We start from the raw sequence: 14,803 nt of genomic DNA on the forward strand, positions 1-14,803 counted from the left end.
TCCGGCTCTGCTGGGGAAGGTCCCTGCCTGCGTGAACTAAGTCGCATACGCTGCCACCCCCGTCTTTCTCTGGGAGCTCTTCACCCCACCAGCTGACCACAACGTTCACCTTCACCATGTGCTTCCTCTCTGTAGGACTCCTGACCCCATGGCACCCCATCCTCTGTACATGTGTACCTCAACACTTTAACGCCTACTAGGTTTCTCTGAAGACACTGCTGCCCTTTGGGGGACAGAGGAGGGTGGCATGAGCGTTAGGGTCAGGAAGAGGCTGGTTCTTGAGACTTCCCAGGGGTACTCAGAGGGTTGACCCCACACGTGCCCCCACCCAGCCCTCTAATCTGAGGAAGATTTATGAAAACAAAAGGCATAGTTCCCCCAACAATGTTCATGGGTCCCCATATTCTATCCGTGGATTACAGATGAAAAACTCCCACCACAAGGCAAAAGAGCTATTGCTTAGTGAAACCTCCTAGTGATCGTTAGAATGGCAGAGAGCAAGAGGCAGATCTGGGAGCTCAGCTCCAGACTCGCAGGCACACAGGCGAGCTGTGACCTTTAGACAGCTTTAACCGCCTTTAATGCATATACTGCACCATTCAAAACAAATACCCTCAACGCCTGGGCTTGCCAAGAGCCCCAGAGGAGGCATGCAAAGGATTTCTGCAAACATGAAAGCCGAGGCTCCATCCAGACGAAGCTGAGGCGAGTGTGCGCCCTTCAGCTTTCCTCGAGCCATGGTTTAATTTTCTATTCTGAGCCACGGCATACTCAGGTGCCACGGCATACTCAGGTGCCACGGCATACTCAGGTGCCACGGTATACTCGGGTGCCACGGTATACTCAGGTGCCACGGCATACTCAGGTGCCATGGTATACTCAGATGCCATGGTATACTAAGGTGCCACGGCATACTCGGGTGCCATGGTATACTCGGGTGCCACGGCATACTCGGGTGCCACGGTATACTCAGGTGCCACGGCATACTCAGGTGCCATGGTATACTCAGATGCCATGGTATACTCAGGTGCCATGGCATACTCGGGTGCTACGGCATACTCAGGTGCCATGGTATACTCAGGTGCCAGGGCATACTCGGGTGCCACGGTATACTCAGGTGCCATGGCATACTCAGGTGCCATGGTATACTCAGGTGCCATGGCATACACGGGTGCTACGGTATACTCAGGTGCCACGGCATACTCGGGTGCCACGATATACTCAGATGCCATGGTATTCTCGCTGAAGTCAAAAGACAACTTTTGGGGGTGAGTTCTTCCCTTCTGCCTTGTTGAGATGGGGGTCCTTCTTATTCCTGCCACTTCTCAGTGTACTGCGGGCCTGCGAGCATCTAGCCAATTATCCTCCACCTCCCATCTCATAACAACGAATTCAGAATTACAGACGTACACCACCAGGTCCTGTTTTCATGTGGTTTCAGTTGAGCAGGCTTGCATGGTCAGTGTTTTACATGCTGAGCCATCTCCCCAGCCCTGGTTTTGCAAGACAGCTTTAAGCCCTCAGCCATGCTCCACTGAGTTACCCAGTAAAGTCCTCGGTTCTCTGAGCTGGACTTGGCAGAACTGTCCCTCTGAGCTGTGCCTGCCCTCTCTGTCTGGAGTAAACAGAAACAGACTTCCCAGGCAAGTATCGCAGCAAGAGATTCCTCCCTAAATCCTCTCTCGGCAGAGATGACTAAGCTAGGGTTAACCCCTGGGGCCCATGTCAAGGTGGAAGAATAGAACCCCACTCCAGAGTTACCCTCTGACCTCCACACATGAACCATATACTATGTGCCCTCTCCCACCATCACCCACAACCACGATGACAATAAATAAACATTTTAAATTAAAAAAAAACAACTCTTCTCGCCTAAGAGTGAATTTGTTTTTCTGCCAGGCCACTGGAACAAAGCCTGAATATACAGGAGCTCTTGGAGGCCTATTCTCAAGCCATCTGTCTGTCACCCCCCATGCGGTCCCTGCTGAGTGATACAGTTCTACACAGCCATGCGCAAACACACATAGTACTGTGGGGCGCAGCGAATGCGTGGTCCCACCTTCCAGACGCTACGGTCTGCTACAGACAGAATGGGCAAGCTTGCTTCCTTGCAAGCAGATGTCACAGGGAAACAACTGGCTAAGAGGCTCAACCCTCGTGTGGCCCAGTGTCCACGGGGAGGTCTAACTGGAGGCCCCTTTCTCCTTCATGCTCCCTTCGAAGCCCTGAAGTTGAGCAAGTCAGGACTAAAGAAATAAGAGAAGGGTTAATCCACACACAAAGACCAGGAAAAGTGCAGGCTCTTTGAGACATGGGGAAGGGGCTTCAGGGCACAACAATACACACAGAAATAGCAGCCATAGTACCATCTAACTAAACCAAATTCCCCGTAAAATTATAAAGGGTCAGTCCTAGGGAATTAGGGAAATTATCCCTTAACAGCAGGAGTAGACAGAACAGACGATGAAGGGCCAAATTAGGAAGCTTCCAGCTGGGCAGGCCCAGGTCCAGGAAAGACGCATGCCCAGTGGTCAGCAAGGGACACAAAGCCCCGGCAATGGTGTAGGGGACAGAGGGGCACGGGAGAACCCACTTACCATGGGGAACAGGCCCAGTGAGTGGTAGCGCCGGGACGTGGTGTTGGGCATCGTCTTGTTCCGCAGGTTCTTCAGCTCCTCCTGCGCCTCGTGAAGCATCTCCATGCACTCTGCATACTTGTCCTCCAGCTCCCGCAACTGCAGGAGAAGGCAGAGGGTGAGCACCCCGGTGTGGCACACCCCCAGTCCCACAACCATCTAACCGGCACCTCATGGAACCACGGCAAAGCAGGCTGGACCCACAAGGCTGGCCTTGCCTTCCACGCGGGGAAGGTTTCTAGACCTCACGTGGGCAAGCGGGCAGACACTAGCTGGAAAAGGGCAAACCGGTCACCCTAGTTTCTGGCTGCATCTTTCACTTCTGTTTGATACAGGCGCTTTCTGTGTAGCCTAGGCTGGCCTAAACTCATAGCAACCCTCCTGCTTCAACCACTCATGGACTGGGATTGCAGGCATGTACCACAATGCCCACACTCAAGACTTATCTTTGAACAGCTCTTCACACGTGTCTGTGGTTCTTTTATTCACCTACTTGGTATCTGTCAGGAATTAGAATATGCCAAGCCCTGAGCTGGCACTGAATCCAGCCTCCTTGGCTTCTATAAGACCCACAAGAGGCAGTAGGCACAGAACCCAGATAAAACAGTACCATGTTGATTTGACATTAAAATGTTTGCTTTGAGGGGAATGGCGTAGGCCTGTTGTGGGCAATGACTATGACTTCCCTGGAACCCAAGGCCCAAGAGCATGGGGGCGGGGCACCTACCTCTGCTGTGAGTTGCCGCTGGGCATCCTTGGCAGCGCCTAGGTGCTGAACGAGCTCCTCATTCTCCACCGCACACTAAACATGGTAAAGACAAGTCATCTCTGGTAAGACATGTGGAGGAGCCCAGATCTCCCCTCTGGTTACTTGTCAACAATTCCACCACCTGATTACCTGTCCCAACAGTCCTGTCTGTGGGAGTTCTGCACCTGGTTACCTGTCAACAGTTCCGCCACCTGATTATCTGTCCCAACAGCCCTGTCTGGTTACCTGACCCAACAGCCCTGTCTGTGAGAGTTCAGCACCTGTCCACAGAGGAGTGTGCACTTGACCCTGGAGCAAAACATCACCTTTCAAATGATTTAAAAAGACACTCCTTATAAAATGTTTTCATTGGGGGGGGGGGGTGCACGTACACATACGTGTGTGTGTGTGTGTGTGTGTGTGTGTGTGTGTGTGTGTGTCTGCCTACAGTGTGGAGGTCAGGGGACAACTTATGTGGGTTGGTTCTCTGGAGATGGAACTCAGGCCGTCAGCTTGTCAGCAGGTCCCCTTTCATGTAACTGTGAAGGCAAAATCTTTCTTCTTTGCTTATCTATTCTCCATGGCCCAACCCCCACCTCCAGAGTATGGCCGCTCTCTGGGGCTGGTCCTCTCCCCTCCCCTTTCTGTGTTTTCTTCTTTCTCTCCTTATCAGCGGTATTTCCTCTCCTCTCTCCAATCAAAGCTCCATACAGGAAACCAATCAATCAGGCAGGCACACCGTTCTCCCATGGTCTACATCTGATGGGAGGAGTAAAAACAACAGCGTGCGCCACCATTTGTAGGATAGAGCCCAAGACTCCATATGGATAGCACTGCTTTATGTAGGCCACGAATTTACAGATCAGAAAGCCTCTGCTGATTCGGGGCAGTGGGGTCAGCTCCTGAGCGCAGTAAGCCAGAAGAACCGCAGGCGGGGCTCAGGTAGAGAACCACCCTCTCCATCTCAGCCTGGCCACTGTCGTGCAGCCAGGGACACAGAAGCCTTACAGCTTTTGCCTTCTTCTGTAGGTCCACGATCTGCGACAGCAGGTGTGTGATCTCCTCCTGCTGGCGAGCGGCATCTTCCGTCTTCTTGGCCAGCTCCTCTGAGATGCTTGCAATCTGGACGTTGGCGTCCCCTGTGACGAAGGAACGACAAGCGTGTGGCTGTGTTGGAAATGCACACCCAGAGCAGAGAGTGAACACGCTCTTAACGGGGAGGAGTGGAGATGGGCGCGAAGGGAGCCGCAGTGGGCATCTTTCCAAGTGGTGATGTGGCTCCTTCGGGCTCCAAAGAGAAGGGCCCAGCCTTCACATGGGCCGTCCCTCCTAGAATGGCTGACTCTAATGATGAAGGCTGTCCCCAAGGCAGGTCAGGCCAGCCCCAGGAAGGGAGCTGAAGTGGTACACACTGCATTTGGCTGAACTCCAACATTCCACCATGGACAGGTCCACACCATGACCCTCTGTGGAGCGCGGAAGCCCATTTTACTATATGTGAATGTGGACTGTGTTTCATTTCACCGAAACGCCCTTTCTCTTAGCTTACCTGGAAACTTACACCAGAGGGATGGGGAACATCACTGATTTGAATAGCAAAGCTGAGAACTCTGCCCTTCCTTTTTCCAAATCAAACCACTGATTTGGGCCTAACCTGAGCATCAATAATTCCAATATTCCAATACAAAGTTTACATTAAAATTAAATATCCTCTTCATTGTGAACACGGCTCTCGATTCACAAATGGGGCAAAGCTTACCACACGGTCTGGCAGAGGCCTACTGCTTTCAGAAAAAAGCCCCTGACCTATGGGCTGGTGGGGACGGGGATGGGAGCATCTGAGAAGAGGAGAGAGGTGGGAGGGGCAGACATACTCAGCTCCTTCACGCAGTCATTCACCAGCTGCTGTTCCTTCTCCTCATAGGTGATGGTCTCTGTCTTCAGCTGACAGGCCTGTGGAAGGAGGCTCAGTCAGGGAACGGTGTTCACACAATCAGGACTGGCAGGTGGACCGGGGCCATGCACAGAGCTGGGCAAGCCCAGTTTCTGGGATGCTCCTCTTCAATGTCTCTGTGCCTGCCACCATTGCCCGTCCAGGACAGACACCTCATCTGCAATCTCTGCCGAGGTAATGGGATGCTCCCAAAGCAGAGACCTGAAGGCTACCGACCACCAGAGGGCGCTGCACAGAGACGTGAGCACAAGCGCTCCACTGCAGGGCCACCAGAGGGCGCTGCACAGAAACATGAGCACAAATGCTCCCCTGAAAGGCCAAGGCATGTTGGTCTGTTTGCTGCTTCCTTGTGTGTGATCAGCAGGACAGTCAGAGCTACATAGTGAGACCTTGTCTCAAAACAAATGTGACACACACACACACATATACACACAGAGAGAGCGCGCGCGAGCGAGCACATAGCTAGCTATTCATACTAGATAGTTTGCTCCTGCTGAAAACAAGGGAAGACAATGGTCTAGCCGGCTATGGAAATGCTCAGCGAAGGAGTTAATGACAGGTGGCTCCAAGGGCTAGGGCCACAGGCAGACATGAAAATTCTGTGGGCAGACATGGGCCACCGGGAATCCACACCTGGATCAGAGTCCTTCAGCTAGCTCTTGGGAGGGAGGGGCTGGGTGCCTCGGACTGGGGCGGTCCCCTGGGCCAGAAGCCAGGAGACTGCAGCTGAAAGGCATGGGTTCAGCATTCAGAGCCATGGGGTAGCAGACTAAGCCGGGGTGACCTCATTGGTTGCCCTGCCTCGCAGATCCCATTTGTAAGAAATGAAGGGCTGGCAGGTGTGTGGGGTCTACAGGGCCAGGTCATGCAAGAGTTCCTTGTAAGGTCCAGACGGGGAGTTCTTTCCAGTGTGAAATGGCCTGCCCCTCTGGAGGGGCACAGGGCCTGGAGGACAGGGTGGTGTCCTCTCTTGCCTACAGACGAGCCCAATGCTAAGTAAGACAGAAAGCAGATCTGGTCTCCTCAGAGGTTTCAGAGTAGAAAAGGCTGATCTTCGAGCCGAGGGCACAATCTGGCCTTTGTCATCATTAGCCCTGACATCTTCAAACGCCCTGCAGCCTGGTGCAAACAGGATTCAGCATAACCAGCTCCTGGCCTTGCTGTGAAGACTAACTGCATTCACAACAACAACCACAGCGGCAGCAACAACACAGACGGTGCCTGGCACAGCTCCTTCCTCTCCTTACAGGAAAGACTCAGAAGCCCAAGTTCCCAGGCCGCCTTGGCTCAGCCTTTCTCAATGTAAAACCCCGTCTCCACGTTCTGGTACATGGTCTTCCTGGAGCAAATATGGACCTCGTAATGTAACAGCTGGCGTCAGTCCAGGCTTCAGGCCCTTGCTCAGGTTCTACTATGGAAGCCCGGGGACACTATGGGGAAAGGCCTGTACTCCTCAGGCTTCACCCAGTCCAGAAGCAACACCCACACACAGCCGAGCCTGCCTCTGGACACCCTCGCCGGGGAGGACACGGCTGAGCCTACCTCAGAACACCCTTGCTGGGGAGGACACGGCCGAGCCTGCCTCAGTACACCCTGGCTGGGGAGGACATGGCCGAGCCTGCCTCAGGACACCCTGGCTGGGGAGGACACGGCCGAGCCTGCCTCAGGACACCCTGGCTGGGGAGGACACGGCCGAGCCTGCCTCAGGACACCCTGGCTGGGGAGGACATGGCCGAGCCTGCCTCAGGACACCTTGGCTGGGGAGGACACCCTGGCTGGGGAGGACACCCTGGCTGGGGTGGACACAGCCGAGCCTGACTCAGGACACCCTGGCTGGGGAGGACACGGCCGAGCCTGCCTCAGGACACCCTGGCTGGGGAGGACACGGCTGAGCCTGCCTCAGGACACCCTGGCTGGGGAGGACATGGCCGAGCCTGCCTCGGGACACCCTGGCTGGGGAGGACACGGCCGAGCCTGCCTCGGGACACCCTGGCTGGGGAGGACACGGCCGAGCCTGCCTCGGGACACCCTGGCTGGGGAGGACACGGCCGAGCCTGCCTCGGGACACCCTGGCTGGGGAGGACACGGCCGAGCCTGCCTCAGGACACCCTGGCTGGGGAGGACATGTCCGAGCCTGCCTCAGGACACCTTGGCTGGGGAGGACACCCTGGCTGGGGAGGACACCCTGGCTGGGGTGGACACGGCCGAGCCTGACTCAGGACACCCTGGCTGGGGAGGACACGGCCGAGCCTGCCTCAGGACACCCTGGCTGGGGAGGACACGGCCGAGCCTGCCTCGGGACACCCTGGCTGGGGAGGACACGGCCGAGCCTGCCTCGGGACACCCTGGCTGGGGAGGACACGGCCGAGCCTGCCTCGGGACACCCTGGCTGGGGAGGACACGGCCGAGCCTGCCTCGGGACACCCTGGCTGGGGAGGACACGGCCGAGCCTGCCTCGGGACACCCTGGCTGGGGAGGACACGGCCGAGCCTGCCTCGGGACACCCTGGCTGGGGAGGACACGGCCGAGCCTGCCTCGGGACACCCTGGCTGGGGAGGACACGGCCGAGCCTGCCTCGGGACACCCTGGCTGGGGTGGACACGGCCGAGCCTGCCTCGGGACACCCTGGCTGGGGAGGACACGGCCGAGCCTGCCTCGGGACACCCTGGCTGGGGAGGACACGGCCGAGCCTGCCTCGGGACACCCTGGCTGGGGAGAACAAGCTCAGGCCGGAGTTCAGCAGATGGCTGCCACCACAACTTCTGCTGCCAGGGAGACACCCCACCCTTCCAAGGGGCACCAGCAGGGGGTGCGTGTCACCTCAGATCGAAGTACAACGTTCTCCTCTTCGAGGTCCTTCAGCTTCTTCTGAAGGGAGTCCAGGTGGAAGTAGTTCTGGACGGAGGAGGATGACTCATTCCTCTTCAGTCTGGGAGAAAAGCGCACTCCGTCAGGGAAGAGACCAGGAAGGGGTACCCAAAGGTGTAGGAGCTCGGTGGGGTAGAGGGGGTTGGCTTCATTTAACCAATGCAATTCCGAGAGTTCGTGTAACTCTTAAGATGCACACAGAATCACAAGGGATGTTTTACAGGATGGTGAGATGGTTCAACACCCAGGGCCAAGACCAACATGGCGGAAGGAGAAAATCCTGAAAGTTCCACATGCAAGCCGAAAGTCACGGTCTGTGTCATCCCCCGATGTACACAGATAAATTAATTAAATCCAAAAGCAAGTGCTCTATGTAGGCCGCATGTGTAAACTCGGGGTCATAACCCTGAGACCCGAGCGTTCTTAATAGCTCCATTCTGCAGTGAAGACAGGGTGAAGTAACATGGCCTCCGAGTCACAACAGAGCTGGGACCCCAAAGTGGTCACTGGGCCCCCCAATGAGAGGCTCAGGGATCTGTGTGTTAGCCCGCCCTGTTCCCATGAATGTGCTGGGCACATGGCTGCTCTGACAAGCCAGCAATGGAGCCTGTAAGGAGACAGAGCTCTCTGCCCTGAGACTCCCACTGAAGCGTGAGAAGGCTGTATCTGAGGCCTTCAGAGGGGAAGCCAAGCTGCTGGTGACCCTGCCTAGAGGCCCCCACGGACATCTGCCCCTGGGCTCCAGGGGCCACGCTGGTGACTTACGGGGTGGAGCAGACGGACTCGGGCTCGCTCTCCTCGGCCGCACTGGTGTAGAACTGAAGCAGCTCATCCTTCATTGACAGCTCGTGTCGGAGCTGAGACACCTATGAGGACAGCAAAGAGCAGGCTGGACCTTTCTGGAAGGTGGCAATGTCCCCTCTGTGCTCAGACCCCCACATGGGGACTGATTCACTACTTGAAATTTCAAGGCATTGAGTCTGCCCAATTAACAAAAACCTAATCAATGCCGTCTGGGTGGACATCTAGGTGGAAAACTATGTTCACCATATTTATTTAGAAGAGCAGATAGAAGAGCGGAAGGTTCTGGAATGATGACCAGGGTGGGGGTGAGACTGTCTATTGGCTTTGGAAGTGGCCAAATGACCAGCTGGGCAAGTGGTCAGAACAATGAACCGTAATATAAACAAGAGAGGCCACTGGCTTTGTCAGATGCCCTCTCAGTGCAGATCTGAGCACGTGCCCACTCCAGGTGGGCTGCCACTTAGGAAACCACAGCTCCTCTGTGTGACCACACACCTCACAGTGTCCCTGGCCAAGCTGGTCAGGCACTACCCTGCACACAATGGTTACTGGGCAGAAACTTGGGGTGTGCGAGGAAACGATGAGCCGGGAGGAAAGCCAAGCTGCTGACTGCTGGGGGGGGGGGGGGGGGCGGGCTTTGCAAATGTTGCCGAATCCGGCTCAAGGCTTTCAGATACGCAGTGGATACTGTGAAACTTCTCATCTGCCCGTCCAGCACCGAATACTGATAAGCACAGGACCAGGGCCGTGAAGGAGAATGGGAAGTCTGTTTTCTGATGCAGCTTGGGGCTTGTTCCAGCTTTCCTACACCACACAGGGAGTGAGTGGACTCTGTCTTCTTGGAGGATCTACTTGGATTATATACTGTGTAAGGGCTCTTCTACTTAAAGGGATCACTCAATAATTCTCCAAAGAGAAGCATGGCCTCAGAGTTTTTGCGTTCGGAGATTCTCCCAGGAAGCACGGCATCTGCATCCTACAGGGTGGGACATCCTTCATGCAGGCCGAGGGGGTCTCACACAGATGGCCATGGAAGGAGGCCAGTCGGCGAATCCTAGGTGGCGTGTCCCTCTGCTCAGAAGGACATCCTAGCCCATGTGCTTTCTCCCTAACTGAAGCCATTTCCCTGGGCCAGAGAAGGCAAGAATACCTTTACTTCCCAATACTACAGCCTTCCAGTTTACCATCCCAATACTACAGCCTTCCAGTTTACCATCTCAATACTACAGCCTTCCAGTTTACCATCCCAATACTACAGCCTTCCAGTTTACCATCCCAATACTACAGCCTTCCAGTTTACCATCCCAATACTACAGCCTTCCAGTTTACCATCCCAATACTACAGCCTTCCAGTTTACCATCCCAATATTACAGCCTTCCAGTTTACCACCTCAATACTACAGCCTTCCAGTTTACCATCTCAATACTACAGCCTTCCAGTTTACCATCTCAATACTACAGCCTTCCAGTTTACCACCTCAATACTACAGCCTTCCAGTTTACCATCTCAATACTACAGCCTTCCAGTTTACCATCTCAATACTACAGCCTTCCAGTTTACCATCTCAATACTACAGCCTTCCAGTTTACCATCTCAATACTACAGCCTTCCAGTTTACCATCTCAATACTACAGCCCTCCAGTTTACCATCCCAATACTACAGCCTTCCAGTTTACCATCCCAATACTACAGCCTTCCAGTTTACCATCCCAATACTACAGCCTTCCAGTTTACCATCCCAATACTACAGCCTTCCAGTTTACCATCCCAATACTACAGCCTTCCAGTTTACCATCCCAATACTACAGCCTTCCAGTTTACCATCCCAATACTACAGCCTTCCAGGTTACCATCTCAATACTACAGCCTTCCAGTTTACCATCCCAATACTACAGCCCTCCAGTTTACCATCCCAATACTACAGCCCTCCAGTTTACCATCTCAATACTACAGCCCTCCAGTTTACCATCCCAATACTACAGCCCTCCAGTTTACCATCCCAATACTACAGCCCTCCAGTTAACCATCCCAATACTACAGCCCTCCAGTTTACCACCTCAGATGGCAGGCTGGAGATGAGACCCTTTCTTACAGGTTGACTTAAAACATTAAACTCAATCTAGGAATGGCTTTAATGAGAAAAAGAAAAAGTCAAAGACTGACTACACCGTAGGGTCAAGGAAAAGCACCCTTTCCCACCGAGAAAGTTACTGAGGGACAGTGAGAAAGGGTGAGGAGGAAGAGTCCTCAGGAAAACAGGCTGAGGGGAAAGGAGCCACAGAGGACGCTGGGCTCTAGCCCCGAACCCGTTCCTTCAACTCCATCTGATTCTAATAGTCTCCACGGAGTCTATACCTCACTCCAGGAAAGGAGCATCCTTCCTCCTTGTAGTGATATTTCATTTGTATTTCAATAAATAAAGCTTGCCTGAAGTTCAGAGAGTAAAACAGCCCCACTGGTCAGCCTTACAGACCAGGCAGTGGTGGCACCTTTAATCCTAGTAGCCACACTAGTTTACCATAGAAACCGGGCAGTAGTGGTGCACACCTTTAATCTCAGCCCTAGAGAGGATTGTAAGACGGGAGGAGACAGCCCTTAGACACAGTCTCATTCTGAGATTCCTGGAGGCAGGATCAACATTTCAGACTGAGGTAGAGGTAAGAGCTAGTGACTGGCTGTTTTGCTTTTCTGATCTTCAGGCTGAACCCCAAAGTCTATCTCTGGGTTTTTCTTAATTGTGCTACACCTCGTGACTGTAGGTTCCCTTTCAGGATGCCAAGACAGTCTGTCCCCTCTCCCCCGACAGCCATGAGTTAAGATGAAAACAGTGAGCTTGTGCAATGGAAACCGCAGGCTGTGGTGTGCCCTGTTCTCACACTCACACGGTTGTGTGTACAATGGAAACATCAGGCTGTGGTGTGCCCTGTTCTCACACTCACACGGTTGTGTGTACAATGGAAACCGCAGGCTGTGGTGTGCCCTGTTCTCACACTCGCACGGTTGTGTGTACAATGGAAACCGCAGGCTGTGGTGTGCCCTGTTCTCACACTCACACGGTTGTGTGTACAATGGAAACATCAGGCTGTGGTGTGCCCTGTTCTCACACTCACACGGTTGTGTGTACAATGGAAACCGCAGGCTGTGGTGTGCCCTGTTCTCACACTCGCACGGTTGTGTGTACAATGGAAACCGCAGGCTGTGGTGTGCCCTGTTCTCACACTCACACGGTTGTGTGTACAATGGAAACATCAGGCTGTGGTGTGCCCTGTTCTCACACTCACACGGTTGTGTGTACAATGGAAACATCAGGCTGTGGTGTGCACTGTTCTCACACCCACACGGTTGTGTGTACAATGGAAACATCAGGCTGTGGTGTGCCCTGTTCTCACACTCACATGGTTGTGTGTACAATGGAAACCGCAGGCTGTGGTGTGCACTGTTCTCACACTCACACGGTTGTGTGTACAATGGAAACATCAGGCTGTGGTGTGCCCTGTTCTCACACTCACACGGTTGTGTGTACAATGGAAACCGCAGGCTGTGGTGTGCCCTGTTCTCACACTCACACGGTTGTGTGTACAATGGAAACCGCAGGCTGTGGTGTGCCCTGTTCTCACACTCACACGGTTGTGTGTACAATGGAAACCGCAGGCTGTGGTGTGCCCTGTTCTCACACTCACACGGTTGTGTGTACAATGGAAACATCAGGCTGTGGTGTGCCCTGTTCTCACACTCACACGGTTGTGTGTACAATGGAAACATCAGGCTGTGGTGTGCACTGTTCTCACACCCACACGGTTGTGTGTACAATGGAAACATCAGGCTGTGGTGTGCCCTGTTCTCACACTCACACGGTTGTGTGTACAATGGAAACCGCAGGCTGTGGTGTGCACTGTTCTCACACTCACACGGTTGTGTGTACAATGGAAACATCAGGCTGTGGTGTGCACTGTTCTCACACTCACAAGGTTGTGTGTACAATGGAAACCGCAGGCTGTGGTGTGCACTGTTCTCACACTCACAAGGTTGTGTGTACAATGGAAACCGCAGGCTGTGGTGTGCCCTGTTCTCTCACACTTACACAGCTGTATCGATGTAAGGAGTGAGTAGTGTTAAGGATCACTGGCTCCTTGCCTGGCTCCTCGCCTGCTTACTCTATGGGCTGTGTGTTCTTCTACACTTAAGAGTCCAGGCTCTCTGAGGACTAAGCCATTCCTATGCCTGCACATATTCTCCCACTCACTACCGACAACTCCCAGGCTGGGGTCCTCACCTCCTCCCGGATGTGTTCCACCTGCTCTTCCAGTAGTTCGTTCCTCTCAGTTAGGGTCTTGTTCTTCTTCAACAATGACTGGCCGATCCGTGCGGCCAACTCCAAATCCCGTTCTTTCTGTAATGGACAAGAGGGAGAATGGAGACTTAACCCTATGCATCCTGGAGGAGACAACAGGGCTCAGTGTAAGATGGGTGTACCCCAAAACTGTGGGATAATTGACAACTCTCCATCCAGGTATTTGGTGCCTAATCAAGACGACCTCGGTCGTACATGTACAGGGAGAGTTGATGGAAACCAAAGACACGGAAGGAAAAATTATTTGTTTAGTCACTGATAACATTTCCCCCACTTGAGAGCCAGCACACTGACTCGGATGGATGGATGGACGGGAGGGTGAATGGGTGGGTGGATGGATGGATGGGTGGATGGATGGTTGGATGGATGGATGGATGGATGGATGGATGGATGGATGGACGGGAGGGTGAATGGGTGGGTGGGTGGGTGGGTGGATGGATGGATGGATGGATGGATGGATAGATGGGTGGGTGGATGGATGGGAGGGTGAATGGGTGGGTGGATGGATGGGAGGGTGAATGGGTGGGTAGATGGATGGATGGATGGATGGATGGATGGATGGATGGATGGGTGAGTAGATGGATGGATGGGTGGGTGGGTGGGTGGATGGGAAGGTGGGTAGATGGATGGATGGGTGAGTGGATGGGTGGGTGGATGGGTGGATGGATGGATGGATGGATGGATGGATGGGTAGACGGGTGGGTGGATGGACGGGAGGGTGAATGGGTGGATGGGTGGATGGATGGGTGGATGGATGGATGGATGGATGGATGGATGGATGGATGGATGGATGGGTGGATGGATGGAAGGATGGGTGGGTGGGTAGACGGGTGGGTGGATGGGTGGGTGGATGATAGACACATGAATCAATAAATAGATGGACAGGGTGGGGTGTCGATGGATGGATGGATGGATGGATGGATGGGGGGTGAATGGCCCTGAATAGAGCAAAGGGCTGACGCAGGAAGACAGGCCTCCTTAGCTCTCATCAGGCGGTCTCCACTCTGACCCCTGAAATGAAAACGTGTAAAGTCACTCAGAAGCAATTGCATTTGTTTTGCTTGTTTCACTTTCTTATTTAAATTTTATTTTATTTTTTTGTTTGCTTGTTTCCAGACAGGGTTTCTCTGTAGCTTTGGTTTCTGTCCTGGAACTAGCTTTTGTAGACCAGGCTGGCCTCGAACTCCCAGAGATCCGCCTGCCTCTGCCTCCAGAGTGCTGGGATTAAAGGCGTGCGCCACCACCGCCCGGCATTTAACTTTATTTTTAGAAAAGAATTTTCAAAGTGCAGAGAAACTGTAGCAGCTGGTTTACAAACAAGATGTTTTGCTAGCTCAACCGTGACAAAAGTCAGACGGAGCAGCCCATACAAAGACATGACTGCCTCTGTGGGAAGAGAGATGTCCCAGGTAGGGGACAGACGCCAACTCCAAATCCATCT

General features: G+C 53.7%; 1 protein-coding gene across 15 annotated transcripts in view; it reads right to left on the bottom strand.

The window, feature by feature from the left end:
* Trak1 (trafficking kinesin protein 1) overlaps positions 1–14,803 on the bottom strand; it is a 179,602-nt gene that overhangs the window by 22,881 nt on the left and 141,918 nt on the right. For all 15 annotated transcript variants that reach the window (XM_075964124.1, XM_075964120.1, XM_075964125.1 and 12 more), the window contains 7 exons: positions 13,285–13,401; positions 8,972–9,072; positions 8,159–8,267; positions 5,259–5,337; positions 4,393–4,523; positions 3,364–3,438; positions 2,598–2,735 (listed from right to left, as the gene is read on the bottom strand). In XM_075964124.1, coding sequence (XP_075820239.1) covers positions 2,598–2,735; positions 3,364–3,438; positions 4,393–4,523; positions 5,259–5,337; positions 8,159–8,267; positions 8,972–9,072; positions 13,285–13,401 — 750 coding nt within the window. The remainder of the gene's footprint in view (positions 1–2,597; positions 2,736–3,363; positions 3,439–4,392; positions 4,524–5,258; positions 5,338–8,158; positions 8,268–8,971; positions 9,073–13,284; positions 13,402–14,803) is intronic.

Source organism: Microtus pennsylvanicus, chromosome 3 (genome assembly GCF_037038515.1).
Source record: "Microtus pennsylvanicus isolate mMicPen1 chromosome 3, mMicPen1.hap1, whole genome shotgun sequence".
Lineage (NCBI taxonomy): Eukaryota > Metazoa > Chordata > Mammalia > Rodentia > Cricetidae > Microtus > Microtus pennsylvanicus.